Here is a 24,078-nt window from a genome sequence, read left to right as displayed (position 1 = left end):
ACACAAATAGATGCAGATTCACATACGCGCGCGCTCGCACAAACACACACACACATACACGCATACACACGCACACGCAGCCATGCATGCACATAGTGGGTGAACACAGCATTGATCTGAAGAGGATACTCTTGCAGTGATTACAGAATGCTTAACTTGTTATTTCAAAGTTATCTGCTCTTGTGCACACGTACAAGCACAACAGCCAACAAAAGGCAAATAACAGATTTCTTCTTTCCTTCCATGTTTTCAGACACATGATGCATGTGTGGAATGAGGGCAGAGACTTATCCTTTACTCCAGATGGTTACCAGGCTAACCCCAAATTGGTTGTCATCGTCTTGAATAGTGAGAGGAAGTGGGAGAAGGTAATAAATACACACAAATTTATTTTATTTTTTTTACATCAAGGAAATTAAGAAGTCAGAGCGCTTTAATTAAGATGGTTGTTCCTGATTTCGTTTTTGCACACACAGATGGGCCGTTGGGAGAATGGGACGTTGTCCTTAATGTTTCCTGTATGGCCGAGGTATAATTCCCACGGGGATGAGGACGCTGATGAAAATCATCTCTCCATAGTCACGCTGGAGGAGAAACCTTTTGTCATTGTTGATAACGTAGACATCCTCACTGGAACCTGCATGAGGAACTCTGTGCCCTGCCGCAAACATGTCAAAGAGTAAGTAGATACATGCTTGTCACATGAAGTTACACATGAGTCCTTTTTTTTTTTCCATAAGTGCATTTGCCTGGACTTGAGTCATTATTATTTTAGAATAACAATATACTTTCTCAGTACATTATTTGCTTTCTCTTCTCATCTAAGTCAAGGATTTGCTAAAACGTGGCTCGTCTGACCACATCGCCTTTTTTCCACAGCTCTGTAGACCACTGCCTTTTGTTTTCACCCCGCTTAAAGTCAACTGTCTTTGTTTTGAGAGGGTTATTTGTTGCAGTCCTACGAAAATAACTTTCTATATACCTATGGAAGGACTTTTCTGATATTCCCAGAGTCCTCTTCTTCACTCGCGCCCGAGCATCGTGGTCATCAAAAGTGCGCTGTCGGCCACGATTTCCGACCCTGCTAACTGATGTTTTCCCCATGGATTTAAATGCAGATGTCCCTTTTGTCACTGTCCCTACACCTGAGCCCGCTGAGAAGTCTTTGTGACTGAAGCTCCTGTCGTCAGCGCCCTAGTCTGTCATAGCCAGATGTCCCCCTGCAAAATGTTTGCGCTGCACCAGCACTGGAGAGACATTTGGCCCAACCTGTTATCATTCTACTATAATAGAACAAAAGCCAATTATAATATAGACGTGGGTGGCGTCGAGCCCAGAAAACAGAAACCTGTGCCCTTGCAAAATAACTGGGGAGTCAGGGGAAAGCTACATTCTGTGCAGGAAACTTCTCTTAGTAGGTACTGGAACGCACCTATTTTGTGGCTGGGATACAGAAGATGTTCAGATGTGGAACGTTTACACGTGGGAAGGAGAGCCCCGGCATGGCTGCAGCATCCAAATCTTTATCGAAAACGTGACATTTTAGGCGTGTCGGTTGCTACTAGCCAGCTAAGTTGAGCGTTGTTGTTTTCAATAGCAAGGAGGACTTGGGTGAAAGGGACTTTACAGGGACTTCTACACAGAGATTCTAGCATAATCAAAGAGTATGATGCATAGTTTCAAGAGTGAACTCCATCAGTCTGTCAGTGTACTTGATTTTTTTCCCCGTGTCCCATTGTAGTGTTTGATTTCTTGGGCCATTTATTCAGAGTGATTCATGTGTTGTTTTAGTTGTACCGAATGTGTTGCTTGTTTTAAGTGTTACAATTATTAATGCTGCTCATTGTTTACTGTCTGTCTCTTTGTTCTGAATGCTTGTATCCTGTTTCAAACAATGTGCAGCCAACTGAATCAGGAAGTGAAGTTGTGGGTAACGTAGGTGGAAAGTTTTGGATCTGCGGCATCTGTTTTGTTCTTTTTTCTTTTTTTTTTTACTGTCCATTATGAGTCCAGCAGCGTTCTCGGAGAGCAGCGAAAAACTTGTGGAGTACTCTCAATTTTAAACTACTTCAGTATGCAAAATCTGTTCGTGTTGAACAAACCACTAAATAAATAAATAAACCGCAGTTGGAGCTGTACCTGGAGATTGAAAATGAAAAGCTGTTTCACGCGGGACTCTGCCTAACCTTTTCTCATGTCCCATCTGGACTGCTGCTACTCCCACTGAGCCATGCTCCTGGAGTATTCTGTTCAGCAGCTACAAACCGCCCAGAGAGCTGCAGCCTGCCCTGTCTTCAACCTCCCCAAGTTCTCCTTTGTCGTCTCCCCGACACACTCCTTCCCCACTGGCTGCCGGTGGCTGTTCACATCAAATTCTTAATTCCAGCTCTGGCATTCAAGGCTCCTCGGGGAGTCGCCCTCCCCTATCTGGAGGCCATGGTCGAGCTATACACGCCAGCCTGTGCACTGGGCTGAGCCACTTAGCTCTCTACTTTTCCACAGAAGCCACATCATCATTTCATCTGGCCTTCTCTCCTCTCTCTACCACCCCCAATAGTGAAATATCCTTCCCTCTCCAGATGGGACAGCAGAACTAACTCCACAGTTCCGTCTCCCCAGAATATAACCTTTTCCCTCACTGTTTCTCTGAAAAGGGAAAAATGTGTTCATTCGCTTCCTGGTTTTTGCATGTCTTACCTGATTTGACTGCTTTAGGTTCCCAGGTGTATCTTGTAATCTTATACTGACACAGAACTCATGCACAAGAAACATTTAATGTATTAATTTAACTCTACGTTTGTGTTAATTCACCTTTTCTGCTTCAACAATAGTTGTGGGCTGAATACATTAAATCAGCCTTACTGAATATACTGTATTTGCTCAAGCAATGAATTCTCATTACAATGAAACACATTTTCGTATGATAACAATAATAATAATAATGATGATTAAGTTTGCATAGAGCTTTTCATCAGTGGAGACAAAATCTGGAAGCACTTCAGAGAAGAGACATGATACAAAACAGGGGTGGGCTGCAATAAAAGACTGACAAAAAGCTTGCCAATAAAACAGGTTCGTTGTAAAGACCTCCATGGAAGGATTTGTTCTGAGATAGTCTCGGAGGGGGCGTGTGTGTGTGTGTGTGTGTGTGTGTGTGTGTGTGTGTGTCAATACTCTCCTATTATCTGGAGATGTGTGGGAGGACTGGAGCAGAGGGGAACGGTCAGAGCGGGAATGTGACACAAATTCAGCAATTCTATTGACATATTTGAACATGCGATTTATAATTGCAAAATTGATCATTCTATTTTTGGTGAATCCCCGTTTTTGTTAAATCATATAGACTTTAAAATCAGATCGAGTGAATTTATATGCATATACATACACACACACACACACACACACACATATATATATATATGAATAATGTGAAAATATTGGCTCATTAGAAATCTTTAATGACTTCTGTTCAAAATCATCAATCAACCCAAGCAGTAGACTTTATTTTCTTTGAAAACATGAAAGGCATTCATATGATGGCTGAAATGTGTTGCAGGTCTTTCTCGTGTGTGTAAACAATGCAGCAAATTTTTCTCAAATAGTCTCTGGGAAGAAAAAAAAACCAACCCTTTTTAAACTTTCAAAAAAGGAAACTCTTTTTAGATTCTTTGACATCTTAGGTTCTGCTCCAATTATCCGCCCAGTATGGACACCACAATAACAGCCTCTACATGACGAGCCAAGGCAGCTTCTTTTTTTCTTTTTTTTTTTCCCTTCCTTGAATTTCTGCAATTTAGCCCACATCTGAGCTCGTGTGTGTAGCGCCAGCTCAGAGTAAATAAACATTAATTACAGTTTCAGCAGGTTTATTTGTCACCGGCTCACTACTTCTAGTGTATCGCTGGCTAAAGCCTCGTTCTGAAGCACGGTGAAAATGATCTTCCCTCAAGAATTCTACCGGTGACTGACAGGGTTGTTGTCATGATTTTAATAACTGTCCAAATTTCAAACTACCAGACGGTAGAAAAATATTCTACATTTTTCTGGATCGTTATTAGAATAGGATGGAAATGGATATGGGATGATTGGATCAACATTGCTGTAATTAGTCTTTGCAGATAAATTTCCTCTTCTTTTTTTTTTTTTCTTTTTAAGAAATGGAGTCTTGTCAGAATTATCTGTTGAGACAGAAAGGAGACTTTTAAGCATAACTTCACTCAAAAATATGTATAATTTGCCTTTCAAGCCATCACAGTTTTCTGTCTTGAGCTCACAGGGACTTTTTTTTTCCCCCTGCATGACTTCGTGGTGACTCTAGAAGTCAGAAAAGAGCAGCCATATATTCATATAGCTTGAAGCGAATGGAGTCCGTCTGTTAACAACAGAAAATAAAAACGTCCGAAATGTCTTTATGCCAACTCTCAAACCCATCATTTTCTATAATACAAGTTTTTGTCCAGCCATGAGCTCAATAATACACAAATACTTTAATCTGAGCTCAAAATGAACTGGTGCACTAAAATGGAAGTGCTCAGTTTTTTTCTCCTTTAGCTTAAATCTAACAATGTATGGCTGTTATTTTCTGACAGCTGGATTCACCAGGAAGTGATGCAATGGAGAAAAGCATCTTTGTAAATTCCAGGCACCTAACTGTGAGTACTTAAAAAGCAAATTACTCTTTTTGGGTGAAGTATCGCTTCAAGACAGAGAAATGCTTCTGATGCATATTTCCATGACAAAGCAACACTGTTGGCAAAGACAATTACGTGACTGAATCATCCTGCACGGAAAATTTAACTTGTGATTCTGATCCAAGATTCCTCAACAGAGATGGCAGTAGAAGTCTGAGTGGTCTCTGGCCAAGATGACTTGTCTCCTCTGGGCTGTCGTTTATGTTAAAGTGACTAAAGTGACTCTTTCTGAGCCCAGCCAGCCTTGTACATACGTTCATCCATGAGTGCCAGACCCACTCAGTCACTGCTTCCATTTTGTTTGTGTGTTGATATAAAAGTGTGACATGAATTAACAGATGTACTGTGTGTGCACCCCAGGGAATCAGTTGTCAATGTGTGTGTGTGTGTGTGTGTGTGTGTGTGTGTGTGTGTGTGTGTGTGTGTGTGTTTGTTTACATAGTGATATCGTATGAAGAGGGCTCAGCTGGGAAGAGTCAATGTATACAATATGTGTGCATTAAAACACCTGGGGCACATTCTTTATACACACACACACACACACACACACACACACACACACACACACACACACACACACACACTGTGCCACCAATAACTGCTGTGATAATCATTTGATGTGTCCGTTCGTTGATGTGTGAATCCACTGCTTCTTTGTGAACTTTCTCTTGAATTCAAGTCAGATAAAATGGCAAGTGAAAAGGTCACCGAGAGACTGTTCCAACCCATATAGGCCACGTCAAAGATGGCTGACGTGGGAATGAAATTAACTTTTTATGTAAATGCCTCTGAAAATGCTAGTATGGTTTAACCGATCATGTGAGTCATGTGAGCCAACAATTCAGTTTAGTTCACTGTTCCGTGGATCCTCTGGGACGGCTGTCAGAAAAGTTTACTTAAACATCCATCTCCGTTCTGTGCATCCTGTCCGTGTGGCTGCGTTGTGTGTCGGTATGCCTTGGGTTTTGGAGAAGTACCTCCTCGTGGACAGGACCACAGAATGAGAGAGGAGAAAAGGACGGAGTAGAGGAGCGAGGAGTGAGATGAGGGGAAGGACAGCTGATATTTTAATCATGTGGGTTGGTTGTTCTGCAGAGCCCAGCTCTATTTAAAGCCCAGCAGCATCTGCTCAGTACCCCTGTGTTTTCATCTGGTTTGGTTCAACTGGAGAAACATGTGCGCGCACGCACACACACACACACACACACACACACACACACACACACACACACACACACAGCTTTCTCTGCCCTTCAGCAGTCTTTATGATTACACTGCATTGTCATAATTCTAGTTTTACAGTTTGATGGAACCACCAGATGTGGAGCAAGCAGAATACAGTAACAATCCACACTCTGCCATGGAAAAAAAATGAAATGTCCTCTTGTATAAAAAAAAAAGAACGACCTGAATGTGTTTGTGCTCTGTGTGTGTGTTTTGCAGCAACAGCACATCAGGAGGTTCGTACATTAAGCAGTGCTGCAAGGGCTTCTGCATTGATATTCTGAAGAAGATTGCCAGGAACGTCAAGTTTACTTACGACCTCTACCTGGTCACCAACGGGAAACACGGCAAGAAGATCAACAACGTGTGGAACGGCATGGTGGGAGAGGTACTGCTGACATGTTTCACCACGCTACCTATTGGTCTGTCGCTGTAACTGTCTGCAGGAACAGTTAAATAATCAATCATTTAAAGTGACCTATGATCTACATCCTTCAGCTGCATAATTTATCCTCCCACTACTCTACTGCTTAGTGGGGTTGAGCGATGACGATGTTTCCAGTGAAGATAAATCATTCTTTTAGCAAATGAACCCATGATTTTTCGCTTCTATATTGACTTCTGCTGTCAAAATGAAAGGATGCAATGAAAGTACACACAACTTGTTCCATTTTTAGAAACTTAGCAATGCATACGAAATGTTATTTTGGTAGCTTGATAGGTAAATGTCAAATATGGCCGGAAATGCAATTAGTAAATTAAGATTATTTAAATACAAGCATGCAAGCAACACATGCAGCATAAGAATTTACACGACAGTAGATGTGTTGGAGCAGGTTTGGAAACATGCATCAATATGCATTACATCGCACTGATGTAAACTACCACTACATATGTCCAATATACTGATGTTTGATATAACTAGATCAAGAGAGTTCATCCTCACTATGGTAACAAACACCCCAACAGAGTGGAGTAAATCTGTCTTTTCCTTTCACGCTCCATGAGCTTGGAACGAGCTACAAGGCGTACTGCACTTGAAATCTTTACCCACTCTTGACAGTTGACGTGTTCAAAAGTACGTTTAAATCAGCTTTTACACTACGGTTGCTTTTAACATTACGAGCCATGAGCTTCTCGCTCCTCTATGTTTATTATGTTGTATTTTTTTGTAGTGTTACCTGTCTTTGTATGTTTTGCCCCCCCCCCCCCCCCCCCGCTGCAGTCTTGACACAGACTCCCTGGTAGATGAGATATTGTATATCAGACTTTTCTTGGTTTAAAAAAAAAGGAAAAATAGAATAAAAATAGTACTGTTTGCTGTTTGGTTGATGCATCGATGCGTATTGATTCAATCATACACCCCTGATTGATTAACAGATAGAAATGTGTTTTAAAAAAGAGAGAGAGAGGTTTAGAACAAGTTTGAGGTGCTACTAAGCATTCACATCCAGTTGTGTCAGCTAAAGAAACTGGTTGTTGATCAACTGGCTGTAATCGGCTCACATCATTCACATTGCTACCTAATCCTGCCTGTAATCTCAACGGTCACTAATACCTCTGATTTAAGAGTTGATGTTAAGACGCCCTTCAACAGGAGCAGAATACCTTCAGGCCGGCTTGGTTTCTACCATTTATCTTTTATATGAATGATTTATTCAGTCACATATTAAATTGACATTAAGTGCTGCCACATTAAAATCCTTGAAGGTTGAAACTGAAACATAAAATGTCTAATAATGGAACCTGAGAAAATGATCCATAGATTGCTTTGATGTTTATAGGAAGAGACTGGAGCCTGTGGACTATTCAGTTTGATAGGATAACATTTTACTACACACTAAAAACAACATCTTTATAAGCTAAATCTCTGTCAGAATACATTCAGATGCCCGGATCGGTGGCACAATGAATAAGACAGCTGGATTTTCTCTTTTTCATCCAATATGTCTGAAAATGCCCTCAAACGATTGCTGACCTTCTGCGCTTATACCCTCAGTCATGTGAGATTTCACATCCAAAATAAAAATTGAGGAACAAGCTGAAGACAGACGGCATTATGTTTACACGTTCCCACAGCTGACTGTACTTCGAACGGTCAATGTTTTTTCATGAGTCAAGCTGTCAGTATAACCATGCTTCTCTGCTACTAGGTGGTGTATAAGAAAGCTGTGATGGCCGTCGGTTCATTGACCATCAATGAGGAGAGGTCAGAGGTCATTGACTTCTCCGTGCCCTTTGTGGAAACTGGCATCAGCGTCATGGTTTCACGTAGCAACGGGACGGTGTCTCCTTCAGCCTTTCTTGGTAAATCTTCTTCCCTCTTCTCCGCCTCAAACACATACATCCTTCCTTCTTTTTCTACCATTGTTTCCCCAGTGCGCTAGCAACTAGGGGAAGAAAAAAAAAGGGAGGTATACACATGTTGGCAAAATCTTGCACATAGAATAGAATATTTTATTCACACAGTATATGCTGGCCAAATTTCACTGGTACTCTGACTTTATCTGAGCTTCAACACCCTAAGCACATTAATATTTCTACCAGAGCAGAGGAAGTGGAGCGTGCCAGCTGTTTTTGAAAAGTCAGCTCAGACAAAGCATTCTTGATTCTCGGCTCCTCTCCTCCTCCTCCTCCTCTCTTCTACTGTCCTCTCCTGCAGTTGTTCAGATGACTAGAAACTGAAGCGCTTCTCTTGCTTAATGTCTTGTATTGTCATTGGAGCGAGGGGGGTTTATTGGACCATGCGTGTGTTGGTCCCTGCGTATCAAGCGACGTGTCAGTATGCATGTGTGTAAAGAAAAATAGTGTGTGTGATACTGCACGAATATATTAGTATATTGAATCAAGGATGAATGGAGAATGAATGTGTTGTAGCCGTATGTACGTTAAGGGATGAATGCTTTGTGTGTTTTTATATTTAAATGCATTCTATGAGTGTGTTTGCGAGAGAGTGTGTGTATTGAGCCTGGGCCAGGGTATCAGTGACGGTTCAGTTTCTCTCGCACTCCTATTAGAGGCACCTCAGCGCACAATCTCTCAGGGTTGGCTAACCCTGGCAGTCACATACTTACACATACAGTGACACACACACACACACACAATTTGTCTGGGTGCAGCATCTCTGGCACTCCTCCTGCTCTCTGAACTCGTGCCCTGCTACGCACCAAACAGATGCAGACTCACACTCGCACGCACACATGAATAGATCGCACACAAATAGATCTCATACACACACACACACACACACACACACACACACACAGCAGGGCACATCAGATCACTCAGTGTTGGATTCTTCTCTCTCTCTCTCTCTCTCTCTCTCTCTCTCTCTCTCTCTCTCTCTCTCTCTCCCCCCTCCCCCCCAGGCCTCTCCTTCTCCCAGCTCTCATCCAAGGGAGTAATAAGAAATATGGAAATGAGCACCGTCAAACTCCCTGTGACTAACTCTCCCTCTCCTTCCATCCCTCCTTCCTCTCTCACTTCATCTGTCTTCTCCTCATTGTCCCTGTTCTCTTTTTTCTTGCTTCTCCTCCTCCTCTGTCTCACTCTCTGTCTCCCCTCTCTCTTTTTTGTCCCCTTACTTTTTAATGCTTCTCCTCAAAGTCTCGCTGCCTAATATACTGGATTTCTCTTTAACTCTCGGCCTCCCTCGGTCTCCCCCCCTCTCCCTCTCCTCTCAGAGCCCTTCAGTGCATCAGTTTGGGTGATGATGTTTGTGATGCTGCTCATCGTCACAGCCATTGCCGTCTTCCTCTTTGAGTTTGTCAGTCCGCTGGGCTTCAACCGCAACTTGGCCCAAGGCAAAGGTAAGCTTACACATACACGCAATCAGGGATATCACACCAGTCGTCTCTCCCCTGAGCAAGAAACAGAATCCAAGCTTCCCCTGGAGCAAAGGAATCGACCTATTATTACTCTGACTTTAAATAGTTCACTTAATGTAGAGGAGCATTAATAATATTCTCTCAAAGCACCAACACTGTAAGCTGGAGCTACTTGGAGCTGCCCCGTTAGCAGTGAATTAGAGATTCCTATTTTAGCTTGATTTAACATTTAAATTAAAGACCAGTCCAGATATGGCAAATACCCCCCCCCCCTTTTCCCTCTGAGCACTTCTTAACACGGTTCAATAAATAAAAACAATGTTCAGGTTGATACTTTTTCAGCATACACATCAACTGATTAACAAATGCCAAAAGCTCTTAACAACTTTTAATAAACCTTTAATGACAATTTATCTTAGAAAATAGAAATCTGCAATTTGGGAGATACACTTAAAGCATTTTTATCAAGAGATCAGTAAGAAGATTGCAATCCCTCATACATGCATACTGTAAATGTGAGGGTAGAGCCAATTTAGCTTAGCTTAGCTGAGGGGGAAACAGTTAGCCGTGCTCTGTTCAGCATCTACCATCCAGCACCTCTGAAGCTCAGGAGTGAACATGTTAAAAATCACTTCGATTTGTACAAAAAAAGAATATTTCTTGGCTAGAAGCAAGGAGCTGTAACTTGTTGCCAGGCAACCAGTCAGGTAAGTTCCTGTTTCCAGTCTTTTTGCTATGCTAAGCTAACTGGCTTGCTGCCATGAGCTCCCAAAGCCAAAAAGTCAAACTGTTCTTTTGATACTGTAGCTACATCGTGTCATTTCCTTTTCATGCATTTGCTGTATCTACCGCAGAAATGCATCTCAGACCACAAGTAACACACACGGAATCCCATTTCTTTAAACACAAAGTTTGCTTTCGTATGCAGTTTATTCCTGCTTTAAAAAAAAATGCATCGTGGCAATATAACCTGATCTGAAATAATCTTTTTAAAATTCAAGTTACGATGGAGTTTCATCTTTCACACTTGCTGTTTGTGCTGTTTAGCTGCAAAAGCCTATTGGCCCTTAACCCAAGCACATGGTTCTGAAGTGCAGTGACATCAAAGTTGCAGTGCGCCCTGAATACAAATTAAAGGAAATACATTTTTAACAATGCCAACCCACTGATCCTTCTATAAAATTAATTGCCTACTCTTCCTCCATCTCCGCGTTATGTCAAGCCACAGTTAAATAACAAATGGATCACATTCAGTTGCATCGTAAGACTCGTCGTTATAGCGCAAAATCTGATGGGGTGATGATTGCAGTGACGCAGGAAAACAATGATATAAGCAATGATATAAGCAAGTAATTCTATATAAGTAATTATACCACTACTGCGTGGCTACCTTGTTCGAACCCCAAAATCAGCTTCAGACTGAAAATGTAAATTCTCCCTTGGTTGAATTACTCCCTCTGCTCCTTCACCTCCCTCTTTCTCTCTCTCTCTCTCTCTCTCTCTCCCTCTCCCCCTTTCCCTGTCAGACCCACATGGTCCCTCCTTCACAATTGGAAAGGCCATATGGCTGTTGTGGGGTCTGGTCTTCAACAACTCTGTACCGGTGCAGAACCCAAAGGGCACCACCAGTAAATTCATTGTATCAGTGTGGGCTTTCTTCGCCGTCATCTTTCTGGCTTCCTACACAGCCAACCTGGCAGCCTTCATGATCCAGGAGGAGTTTGTGGACCAAGTCACCGGACTGTCTGACAAGAAGGTGGGATTACACATTGGGACACTCACACAAACACACACAAACACAGAAGAAACTAAACACATTCACAGTCAGGGTTTCTCTTGTAATGGATGCCAGCCCCGCGGCCAGACAGGACTCTCCAGGGAGTGCCCTTAGGCTTCAACAGCCCAAACCCTCTGGCCGTACCTGTCACCACACTAACACTGCCGGCGCTGGAGACCCAGGGGCACACACACGCCCAGGCTGCGCAGATCAAAGCAGTGTGTGTGTGTGTATGTGTGTGTGTGTGTGTTGGTGGATGTGTGTGCATTTTGCAGAGCCTGGCAGTGTCAGCAGAACCCTAGCCAGTCTTACGCTAGACTGGACACACAATGATGATGACTGATGAATCCACACTACTGTCTCTCCCTCCCTCCTCCTCCGTCTCCTCTTGTCACTCCACTTCCTGTCTCCTCCCACTGTTTGTGTCTCATACACTTTCTAACTTTTTTCCCTTCTCTTGCTCAGACACCCTTTCTTACCCTCCTTTTTATCTTGCTCTGTCTATCTTTATCGATTTTTTTCTCTTCACTTGCCTTTCTTGTCCTCCAGCCTCTTTTATTTTTCTTTTGCTTTTCTATCATGTGCCCTCATTTTCTGGCAATGTAAACGCAAATGTCGCTGAGGGATCAAGTTAGACCAGTGGTGTGGCCGGTTGAGCATTTTGTATTCCGTCATCTGGCTGATGCAGCGACCTGTTCTGAATTTACCTGTTTACAATGGTTTTCAGTTGAAGGGGTCGTGACATTTGTTTCGTCATTAAAGTTCAGAGCTGCGACCTCAAAAATAAAGAGTCACTTTTCTGAAGTTTTTTGCTGTTAGAGTGAAATTTCCCTCTTTAAAAAAAACACGCACATCCATCATCAGAAAATCTCAGTGCAAACCGATCAGCCCGGTTCTCCTGCAGACGATTCTGTGGTTGTTTCAAACGCAGATGTTTCCTGACATTCCTGTAGTCCAGACTCCCTTAAGAACATCAGTGATTTTAGTGCAGCAGAGACTGACAGCCTCCCTGCACAGACCCAGCTCTGTCCATCCAGCGGTGCCGGCAGCTCTGGGTGAGCCTGTAGCTGCGTGTCAGTGCTGGTGTTTAGGAGGCATGCGCTCAGCTCAAGGTCCTGCACCCACAGGCGGACTATGCTACCCAGCCTCAAAATAGATGTTCAGCAGGGACAGCCTGAGCAGCGAGGTAAAGCTCTCCTGCTGGCCGGATGGTGAATTGCAGCTCCAGGCAGCAGCGTCCTCCACCTCCTGCTGAGCTGTGACTGCTGGTCGAAAGTAGCACAGAGGCCAGATTTGTGTTTATCAGCAGCGGGCTGGTCACTGACGTATGTGGCTGTTTGTCACTTTGTGGGTGGCCATTTAATCGAACTGTCCTGTGAATTAAATGAATTGCAGCTATTATCGTGGTTAAGTGTTGCACTGTGATGATTTTAATGGCGATACTTTAACAACAAATATGACTGGGGCCACTACAACAAACTGCAGATGGCTATTTAATATCCAGGAAATCACATTACGCTCGCACTGACCACCCCGTGACAAATTGGCTACATTCTGCTCTCTGATTCAGGGTCCAGCCATTTACTCTGTTTTTTTGTTTTTTTAACAATCTGTCTCTTTTTTTTATTTCTTTTCCCTTCTCTACCTCCAGTTCCAGAGTCCATACTCTTATTCCCCTCCATTTCGCTTTGGGACGGTTCCTAACGGCAGCACCGAGCGCAACATCCGGAAGAACTATCCAGATATGCATCAGTATATGACTAAATACCATCAGAACGGAGTCCAGGATGCACTGATAAGCCTCAAGACTGGGTAACTTGTCAAGCCGGCTCACATCAAGTTGAAATGTATTACACCTGAGAGGATAATTGTGTTTGGAGACAGCATGTATGATTAAGACCATGTGAAAACAAACAAAAAAGACATTTTATCACACACAATCCTTGCCCCATGGGGCCCAGCACTAGCTCATGGTAAAATGCTGCAGTAACAGTGCTGAGTGTTTCTGTCACTGTCGGTAAAATGTAGGCGCTGCCTGCAAGTGCTCATTATAGACTTTTGTTGCAGCTGGAAAAAAAGAAAGCTGCCAAAACAGGGTGAGTGTAATTTGCTCTGAGTTAGTACCTTTATTCTCCCTCCTAAACACACTAGTAGAAGAATGGCTGCAGAGTTTTTATTTATTCAATCCTTTTGTGCGCTTTGATCTTTTGGGGTATTTTGTCCGTACTTCTTTTTGATTTTTCATCTTTAAAGAGACTCGTTTGTTACTTCCTATCAGTTCGATCCCGTTTGTTTCCTATGGCTCGTATAATATCATTTTTTTTCTTTACATGAAATGAGTCACAATTGTTTCACCAAATTCTTTAGAAAAATATATGGGGAAAAAAAAGACAAATTTTGAACACTTTGGAGTTTGAGTCAAAGGGTCACTCCCGTCATAAAATAGGCAGTATTTCTTTAAATGCTCTCTTCATTGTTTACTGATTGACATTGTTTTCTTTCACCTGAATGAATGAATATTAGTCTGGAATTGTCTGTCCTGAAAGAAGAGAGCAGCTACTCCGTGACTACATTGAACATATATGCTTTGTTGAACAGTTAAATTCAGTTTCCTTTATATTCATGCAAACATATTTAACATGGGAGGCCTGAGGGGGGATTAACACTAAGCTCTATTCTCTGGGTTTTAAGAAAAACCCTGCTTTTTTCTTTCTTTCTTTTTTTTTTTGCTCACAATCAAGTTAAGAAGCAGAGTTCTGCTCTTATATAGGCTGTGATATTGGCTCCTGGTAACGCTGTATGTGGTTAAGCCCTACATCAAACTTGTGTTTTCGCTGAGCTCGGTTGTATTAGGGTTCACGTCTTGGGGATTGTTGCGTCAGACACAAATTGCGGTCTCTCAGTTTGAATGCAAGCTGTCATGTCAGAATAATGACGTAACCCCACACGTATGAGTACGGCTCCGTGGGAACAAAGGCACTCTCGCGTACGTGAATATTTAGCATGAACACTGGAGAATGGTCTCAGTCACAGTCCAAATCTGATTTGTGGGAGAAACGATCGCTCCAGTAATCCATCTGGTTTATTGGTGGATCTGAGCAAAATGAGTACAGTCACCAGCCAGCGTTTGCGTCAGCCTCGGCAGGACTGATGACAGGAAAAGGACATTTAGCTTTAACGATTAGGTCCTCCGAGGAGTAATAAACTCAAAGTCTAGCGGTTCTCAACCTGGGGGTCAGGAACCCACCGGAAGTCATGAGATAATTTCTTGGGGTTGCCAGATGTTCGTGTGGGTAAAATAATCAAACAGAATTTGTAGACTTGAACCTGTTTCTTACTCTCTTCTTCCTGTAACAGTGATATAATTAATCTTGGCATATGCTTAGTGTGTGAGTCAAAATTTGTCTGCAATTGACAAACAGTTCCAAAACTACAGCCTGTAAAACTACAACAAAAAAACGGATTTATCAGCTCATTTCAACAGGCCCAGTTGCCCAGTTCTTTCCATTATCATTCTCTTATGCTTAAAGTCCACATGTTAATGAAACACTTACTGAAACAATTCAAAAACACTTGACACCAAATGGAATTTATTATTAAGTCTGTGGGCAATAAAGTGCTGGGAGTGAGCAGTTGTTGGTTGTGGGGTCACGAACACCGACTTTTGGGTGCTGTGACTCAGAAAGGTCAAGTGTATATACCATAAAATATAATAAAAGATTCAAACTTATTAAATTCATATCCAAAAGAGGGAAAAAAATATTTCTCCTGTTTATTGCAATGGAAAACATGTTTGCCGGCAGGATCCCTTAAATCATGTATGGGGAAAAAGATGAGGAAGTAAGTTGTGCAATGGAGCCTTTTTTCCTGAACAGAAGCTGCATTTTTCTGATGTACGTCATAAGATGATGTCATCCAGGCACTCGGGGACTGAAGGCCTCAGCTTTTGATCCCTCAAAAAAGTTGAATGTGTTCTGTCTTGGTCCATGCTACCCTGCCTCATGTTTTCATGGCAAACAAACAAAAGATATCAGATTTCATCTTTTTTTGACCAGTTCAAGAAACTTTGGTTCGTGGATGATCCTGAATGATCCCCCAGCTGGAATCCACTGGGTTGGAAATTATATCCTGACAGTGTTTTTTGTTTTTTTCTCTTACAGGAAGCTGGATGCATTCATCTATGATGCGGCGGTGTTGAACTACATGGCTGGCAGAGACGACGGATGTAAGCTGGTAACCATCGGCAGTGGTTACATCTTTGCCACCACAGGTTATGGTATAGCCCTGCAGAAAGGATCCTACTGGAAACGGCTCGTCGATCTGGCTATACTGGGCATCATAGGAGATGGTGAGGCACTCACACACATCCAGCATCATCTCAGTCACACCACATTAAAGCGTAGGTTTGTAAGTTGTTCAAGGCCCTGAGTGTTATTACAGCTGGCCATTGCTCAGCTTTCTCTCCGTCCTCACCCCTCCTCCTGCACTCTCCCCCCACTTCTCCCTCCCTCTGTCAGAAAGCTATCAGGGGCTAGTCTTAACACACCATTTCATCATCATTACTCTGTGTGGGTTTGTGTGTGAACGTGTGTGTGTGTGTGTGTGTCCAGCGTGTCCTGTTATGTTTACTCCTCCAGATTGTTCTGTATAATAAGCTGTGAGATGGTGCGAATGGAAGAAAAAGAATGAGCCAGACACAAATCAAACTGCTGAAACCACTAAAGCGCTTCGCTTCGCACCCGGCCTTTTTATACAGGGCAAACACCCGCATGTGTACACGCGCGCACACACACACACACACACACAGATACACAAACACACTCAGTCTGGTAATAATTCCTTCCAGCCTTCCTTATCACTCCATCACTATCAATTCCTCCTCCTACGACCCCTTTTTCACTTCACCTCCTGTCTCCGTTCCATTACGATCTATTTACCACCTCTATTCCTCCTACCCTCTCCTCTTCATCCTCCCTCCTAGAATTATGCTCTTTTTCCCACTATACGTTTCTATTTCCCCTCAAACGCCCCCTGTATCAAACCCTCCTCTCTTGCTTGTCAATTTGCTTTAACCCATCTCTTTTTCTCCCACCTTTTCTCCACCATCTTTAACTCCTCTGCTGTCAAAACCTCCTCTCACTTCCCCCTCTCTCCTTTTCTTATCCAACAGGTGAAATGGAGGAGCTTGAGGCCCAGTGGCTCACTGGGATCTGCCACAATGAGAAGAACGAAGTGATGTCCAGCCAGCTGGACGTGGACAACATGGCGGGGGTCTTCTACATGCTTGCCACGGCCATGGGCCTGTCCATCCTCACCTTCATTTCCGAGCACCTTTTCTACTGGCGGCTCAGATACTGCTTCACTGGCGTCTGCTCGGGGAGGCCGGGACTGCTCTTCACCATCAGCAGGGTGAGGAGGGGGAAATTTATCTAATAACGATTTTGTTGCAGTTAAAATTTGCAGCACTAAACTCCTGACTCTCTTATTAAACAGCGTCCTCAAGAGTGCAACAACTGATATACAGCATTGATTGAAACTGTAAGAAAGCACTGGTTATTGTAATATCAATATCACGACTTGGGATGGGAATTCCTTGTAATGTTAGACATTTTGAACAGTGCAGCTGACTTGCTGACTACTCCAAAGGGGAATGAGATGAAGACAAAGAGTGGGAAAAACTCAAAGAATTAGCAAGAGAAACAAAACTTGATTCACTAATTACTTTATTTTCTTAATGCATCCACATATTAAAGCACAAGAATACTTTAAAAAAAAACCTGACAGATTCGTTGAAGAGGTGTGAGCCTTTCTGCTGTTAAATGAAATCCAAAAAAACATCACGTTAAACAGGGCTGCACGGTGGTGCAGTAGTTAGCACCGTCGCCTCACAGCACAGGTGTCAAACTGATCCAGTAAAGGGCCAACAAATGAGCTGTGTGGACACAGCTTGATTGATTTAAGTAGATTCAGGTGTTGCTTTTGCTTGGTTGGAATGAAAACCTGCAGCCACACAGCCCTTTACTGGACCAGTTTGACACCCCTGCCTCACAGGAAGAAGGTTCCAGGTTCGAGTCCCGGCTCCAGCGCGGGATCTTTCTGTGTGAGTCTCCACGTTCTCCTTGTTCCTGCTGGGTTCTCTCTGGTACTCCAGCTTCCTCCACAGTCCAAAGACATCAAGAGGGGACGAGGCTGATTGATACTCTAAATTGACTGAAGGTGTGACTGTGAGTGTGAATGGTTGTCTGTCTCTATGTGTTGGCCCTGTGATGGACTGGCGACCTGTCCAGGGTGAACCCCGCCTCTCGCCCGTAGCCACTGGGATAGGCTCCACCCCCCCACGACCCTTAATAGGAATAAGCGGAAGAAGATGGATGGATGGATGGATGATCACGTTAAACTAGAGAGCACTCTGACAACACCAACCTCCAGCCACCTCTGGCCCCATGTTGCAGTGTCTGGTGGTTCCTTAGAGCGAGAAGGAGGTGATTTTGCTTTGAAGGAGCAGACTAATGTGTGCACTGTGGACTTTTTTTCATCTACAAGGTAGCACTAAACATATGAAGTTGGGAATATCAAGATACATCAAAATTGCCCACCTCTCTGTGGCAACACCGTTTAGCAAAAGCTCACAGTCTTCGCAGGAACCAGTCACCAAGTTCTAAAGGTGTTTCTGACCAAATTTGACATGAATCAGGTTGACCCTCTAGAAGAAGAACATCAAAGTGTAAAAAAAAGACATGTTATTTCCTGTTGCTACCAGGTGGTCCACGTCTTGGCTGTGTTTGGTGAAAAATCTGCCTCGTAGTTTTCTCATAATCCTGCCGACAGACAGACAAATGCCACTGAGAACACGACTTCCTTGATGGAGGGAATTTACAACAGCGAAAGCTTAATCTCAAATTCATCTATTCATTTTTAATCCTTAACCTCTCTCGTGTTCCTCGTCTTCATGATCCTTCTGATGCGGTGAAAAAGCAAGCAGCAATGAGCAAAAGAGACTTTTGGTTGTGTGAAGGCCTGAAATGTGTTTGTGTGGAGTTCACATGTTCTCCCTGTGCCTGCGTGGGTTTCCTCCGGGTGCTCCAGCTTCCTCCCACAGACCAAAAACATGCAGTTAGGTTAACTGGAGACTCTAAATTGCCTGTAGGTGTGAATGTGAGCGTGAATGTGTAAATGGTTGTCTGTCTCTATGTGCCCGCTTCTCACCCGGTGTCAACTGGGATTGGCTCCAGCCCCACCGCAACCAGCAGTACAGCTAATTAATGAGTATCTGAGACACTAAAAGTTAAAGTATGGTAGGAATTTGTGTGTGTATGTGTGCGATAAAGAGAAGAGAAGGGCATGTACGATTACAGAGCCCAGCTGAGGCTCATGAAGATGAATTTCCTGCTGCGCTTATGGACTGCAGGATAGAGGAATCAAGCCGCTAAGAGGATGATTTGGACACACACTCCTATACTGTATATATCTGTGTGTGTGTAAGTGCGAAAATCTCTCTCTCACTCTCGTGCTCTCTCATGCACTCACACAGACACACAGAGTTCTAGTTGAACAAAATCTAAATGGTTGTACGGTGCAGTAAGGTGAACAACAGACTTGACCACACACAGGCAGGCAGATAGACAGATGCGCACACACACACTCACACAAATATACACATACAATTCATAAATGAGCAAACCCAGACCAGACCTTTCTTTCATTATTCATATGTCATGTCTCTGTGTGCGGCAGGGCTTTTATTCCAGACGAGCAGGATTTCACACATCAAGTGTTTTACAAAAAGAGTGCGATTTGTGTGTGTGTGTGTCTGTCTGTCTGTCTCTCGGTGTGCGCTTGCCGTTAGAGCAGCGATGCTCGAGGTTAAGTGGCTCGAGGAAGAACATCTCCTTGCACTCAGCAGACCCCTTCAGTGACATCATCACCTAAATTAAATTTTCTAGGAGCCTCTGAGAGCAGTTCATCTAAAAAAGTGGTGATTATCTTTTCTTGTCACATTACAAAGTAGAATGAGGTTAAGGTTTGCAGTAAACGTTGTTAGAAAAGATGCGGACCTCTCTTCTAATTTACCTTGCAAGGAAGTAGGTCTGTGCATGTTTGAACTTTTTCCTGCAATGAAGTCACTAGATTAAATCTCCTCTCCTCCCCCTTCCTCTCCCCTCCCCTCTGTTCTCCTCCCCTCCTCTCCTCTCCTCTCCTCTCCTCTCTTCTCAGGGTATATGGAGCTGTATCCATGGCGTTCATATCGATATGAAGAAGAAGACCCCCGAGCTGGACTTCAGTCCTCAAGCCAACATGCTGCACCTCCTCAAGTCTGCAAAGTCCATTGCTTTGGCTTCTCCTAAACGCAACACCGTCCTCCTGCAGCCTAGCATCTTGGATATGGTGTCAGGGAAAGGTACTGTAATACTGTTATACTCGCTAAGCCACACAGTGTATATTTGAAGAGCTTTTAGGTCAGAATGAATAGATTCTATCCTCACAGAGTGGGCACACAGGCGTGTATGCAGAGGTTACCCTGTCTTTTCTATACTGTCTACGTAAGCATAAGGAAAGGTGACTCACTTCACCTTGTTGTGGACTCCAGACTTTAATCACATTGGCTGTCCTGTACAAGCTTGCTTCTTGATTAGAAACACATTAGATGATGTGCAAAGCATCCTGGCCAATAGATAATGTATCAGTAAACTGACTGTGGATCCCTCCAAACACTCGTCTATTGTATCTGCTGTCTGAGGTGCATCTCTTCTTGTCTCCTAGGTAACTCACTCCATAGTCTGCCTCCAAAGGGTCCTGGTCTCTATAGCAACGCCACTGGTCCGCAGGGTTTACTGTCATTGTCCAGCCGACACAAAAACCTCCTTAACAATGCTGCGCCATTTCCTGGGCAACAAAAAGCCCCTGCTCATCAGACCAGCCCAAGCAAGCCACAGCTGTCTATAACCAACGACAACGGCAAGACCCGCCTCGCCGGGCCTGCCTGCGCTGCCTCAAAACCTCGAGCCCTTTGGAAAAAAAGTGTAGAGACACTGAAGACCCAGCCTTCTGTGGCGTCTCCTGGCCCGAGCCCCTCTCCAGCATCTGGGCCTGGACCTCCACAAATGAAGAGCCAGCGCTACCTCCCTGAGGAGCCCCCACACTCCGACATCTCGGAGTGCTCCAGCCGGCCACCATCGCACAAAGACTCTGAATCCATGGCAGTGAGGGGAGGTTTCAAGCCCATCAATCAGTTGAGGAAGAGGGGCGGGGGTGGAGGAGGAGGTGGGGGAAGTGGGGGTGGGGGATCCAAGATCTACTCCATTGACTCAGACCAGGCCAGCCTCCAGTCTGCTCCCCCATACCAGCGAGATAGCCAAGGGGGAGCTGATGACCACAGCTACCCCCCTGACTTGTTTCCCCCTGACAGCACATACTCCCACTCCCACCAGGCTGACGCACCCATTTTACAACTTAGTGCCAGTCTGCTGCACCACAGTCACAGCGCCGAGGCCGACTTGCACTCTCTGAAGGACAAGAAATACAGCACCTACACACACAGCAGGTATCACATTCACTACAACATCAAAACCAAGCAAAAAGCCATGTTTTCATGTTCTTGTTGTAATTCCAATCATTGTCCTCCTCTCTCCCTCCAGTGTCAAGGACAAAGCTGGGGGCTCATTTGAAGCTCCAGGTGCGGGTACAGGGACGCAGGGCGTCAGGCCCGGCCACTGTCGCTCCTGCCTGACCAAGCTGAGCGGTTACTCGGGCCTTTACACTGTTCGCTCACCACAGGCACGCTGTGATGCCTGCGCCCACCTGGGAAACCTGTACGATATTAGTGAAGACCACCTACACTCACACTACTCCCACACACACTCTCACCCACACAGCGGGGACATGTTTACACACTATCTTCCCCAGAGTGAGCTGGGCCTGGTGGGCGAAGGGGATGGGTTAGTCAGCCACTTCGAGCCCTCCCCTTCCTCTCCTTCTCCTCTTCCCTCCTCCTCACCAGCCCAGCACCTCCAGCTGAGTCGCCAGCACTCCTATGAGAACGTGCTTCCGGACGGCATTTCTGAGCGGCAGGCACAGTCGCACACCCATCTACGGGGGCTGAGTCTACCTGACAGAGATAGGGAGAGGGAGCTGACCCTGGACGAGGGGGCTTATGCTAATGTTCTTACAATGCGCTCTGATCGTCCATTCAGCAGCCGCAGCCCACCCTCTCCATCGCCGTCCCACCACCACAGCCTGGACACCCCTTTGCCTCTCCCTCGGCGCTCAAAGAGTCTCTTCCCCGATCGGCCATCACACAACCCTTTCCTCCAGTCAGCCCCCGGCACGACACAGCGAGAGCCCACCCCCCAGGCTGTCACTCGCATGCCACAGAGAAGTTCTGCCCACGAGCTCTATAAGCAGCGAATGCCGCTGTCTCTTACCCTCGGTAACCATGGCAGTCATCACATCAACCAGCATGGCAGCCATGTTGACCAACAGGTGTTCTACCCGCAGCAGGAGCCCCCTGTTGTAGCCTACATGGTCCCACCTGCTGCCTCTCAACCAATGAGCTATGTGACAGCACCGCGAGCCTCGAGCGCAGGTGGCAACCGGCCCCGACTCTACCGCCGCATGCCCAGCATCGAGTCTGATGTCTGAGAGTCACACACACACACGGGCACACACACACATACACAAACACATTACTCTCACTGAAACACGCACGCATGCAAGAAAGAGGTGTGTGTGACCGGACCAGGCAGCTCTGAATCTAAGCACATCTAGAGACACACACTTTCTTTCGCGCTCTCTCTCTCTCTCTCTCTCTCTCACACGCGCACACACACGATGGTGAGATACAGGAATGTCTGCTGTGGATGAAAAGGTTAATGATGCTCAGTAAATAAATCATTGTTTCTTCATCACAACCTCTAGAGAGCAGGGTTGTGACCACAGGGACACCTGGAGGCGCAACATAAGATGTGAGAAGTGTGTATGTATGTTAGTGGTTGTGTGTGAGTGTGTGTGAGAGAGAGTGTGTGTGTGTACGAGCCTCAAGCAGCTGGCAAAGAGGCACAAATTGTCAATACAAGATGGATCGATTTCCCGGCGGTGTTTGAGGGACACTGTACAAGAGTCTGACACCTACAGGGGGATCTGAAGATACTGAGTGTTTGGAAGATGAGCCGCCCTCTCCCGCCCTCTCACCAGCCTCTTGGAGAAGAAGGAGACACAGAAAACCCCTCTCTTTCTGAGAATATACACACATTTCACCTAAACACACCCACCCCTCACCAGGACTCTCCTGTTGCACTATGATTTCTACAGTCAACCCGTTTGTTGTCTGAGCCTCCAAACTGCACTGCCAGCATGGCTTAAAGAGTAGTAAACGACACCAGAGTAATCCGTGACTTGAATGGAAATTATTATCTATGTAATAGACTTGAGTGGGTGGGGGGGTGGGGCAGCTGGTCAGGACCCTGACTCCTGCCCCGCAGATGTACAAACACCTGAACACACACACACACTGTGTCCGTTTTTAGGGAAAGTAAAAACAACAGACTGTTTGATATTGTTGATGTCAGTTAATTGAACATTCCAAAAAGTGGACCAAACATGGCCGCCAGTAAAAGCCTCTCAGGATGAGAGTGTGTGTTCTAGTGTTTCTAGATCTAGAGACTTACGTAAAGTTCTAGCGTTCTTGCTTCCTCTCTTAGCTAGCCTTCAGGTCATACTGCATGCTTCCTACTGCCCTGTGTCACAGTTGAACTCATACAGGGTCATATATGCACACACTCATGCACACACACACACACATACACACACACACACTCTCAAACACGCACATACGCAGTAGTCTAAGGTAGTAGTTTACAGTGTGCGTGCGTGCGTGTGTGTGTGTGTGTGTGCGCGTGTCAATGATACGAGATAGCCTCTCTTTGTGCACTTTGTAGATTTTATACCCTGCCACCTAACACACACACGTTTGACCAAAAACACTTTTATACTGAAAAACATGAATATTCTCAATCTTTCCTTGGAGAGATGTTTTCTTTTCTCTTATTTCTCTTTGGGTTTTAGGACGCCGTTGAGGCTCAGTTTCCATTACGAGGTCAGACGTTTTACAGTGCTAGATACTAGCTAGAGTATCATACAATATATACACAACACTTTCTCTTCTTTTTTTAACTTTTACTCAACCTTCTTAGCCTTTCCTTCTTTCTTCATTGGTTGGTTTTTGTCTCTTTCTCCCTCCCTCCCTCCCTCCCTCCCTCTCTTCTTCCTTCAGTAGAGTAGACTGAGTATCAGAGGAATAAAGTTAATTTGTGGTGTTTTAAAAACCTCACTTGTAGTCGTAAGAATTCATTACATTCAACAACGGCTCTTCTAGCATACAGCACTTTTTACCAATAACTTTCTCTGTCGGAACCCGCGGCCCGTTTTAATGCATCTGTAGTGAATTTAAAGAGTACATCACTGTTGCAGAGTTACTCAGCAAATTAATACTCCTGGCCAGAATAGCTGGTACTTGTGTGGCTCTCAGTTGGCGAGAACTCCACTCTGTGTTTCAGCTGAGAGT

At 44.6% G+C, this 24,078-nt stretch overlaps 1 protein-coding gene across 4 annotated transcripts in view; it reads left to right on the top strand.

Annotated features, from left to right (window-relative positions):
- Nucleotides 1–23,751, top strand: part of grin2ab (glutamate receptor, ionotropic, N-methyl D-aspartate 2A, b) — a 108,418-nt gene extending 84,667 nt beyond the window's left edge. For all 4 annotated transcript variants that reach the window (XM_086211982.1, XM_086211983.1, XM_086211985.1 and 1 more), the window contains 12 exons: nucleotides 254–368; nucleotides 477–679; nucleotides 6,135–6,303; nucleotides 8,069–8,222; nucleotides 9,599–9,724; nucleotides 11,269–11,498; nucleotides 13,171–13,331; nucleotides 15,680–15,867; nucleotides 16,690–16,928; nucleotides 19,734–19,917; nucleotides 20,280–21,060; nucleotides 21,155–23,751. In XM_086211982.1, coding sequence (XP_086068108.1) covers nucleotides 254–368; nucleotides 477–679; nucleotides 6,135–6,303; nucleotides 8,069–8,222; nucleotides 9,599–9,724; nucleotides 11,269–11,498; nucleotides 13,171–13,331; nucleotides 15,680–15,867; nucleotides 16,690–16,928; nucleotides 19,734–19,917; nucleotides 20,280–21,060; nucleotides 21,155–22,157 — 3,553 coding nt within the window. In that variant the 3' untranslated portion in view covers nucleotides 22,158–23,751. The remainder of the gene's footprint in view (nucleotides 1–253; nucleotides 369–476; nucleotides 680–6,134; nucleotides 6,304–8,068; nucleotides 8,223–9,598; nucleotides 9,725–11,268; nucleotides 11,499–13,170; nucleotides 13,332–15,679; nucleotides 15,868–16,689; nucleotides 16,929–19,733; nucleotides 19,918–20,279; nucleotides 21,061–21,154) is intronic.
- The last annotated feature ends 327 nt before the right edge of the window (nucleotides 23,752–24,078 follow it).

This window comes from Aulostomus chinensis, chromosome 8, assembly GCF_037954235.1.
Source record: "Aulostomus chinensis isolate RoL2024-O1b breed Wild chromosome 8, RoL_Achi_v1.0, whole genome shotgun sequence".
NCBI classification, from domain to species: Eukaryota; Metazoa; Chordata; class Actinopteri; order Syngnathiformes; family Aulostomidae; genus Aulostomus; species Aulostomus chinensis.
Note: the sequence above shows the minus strand (reverse complement) of the source record. Positions and strands in the feature narration are given on the sequence as shown.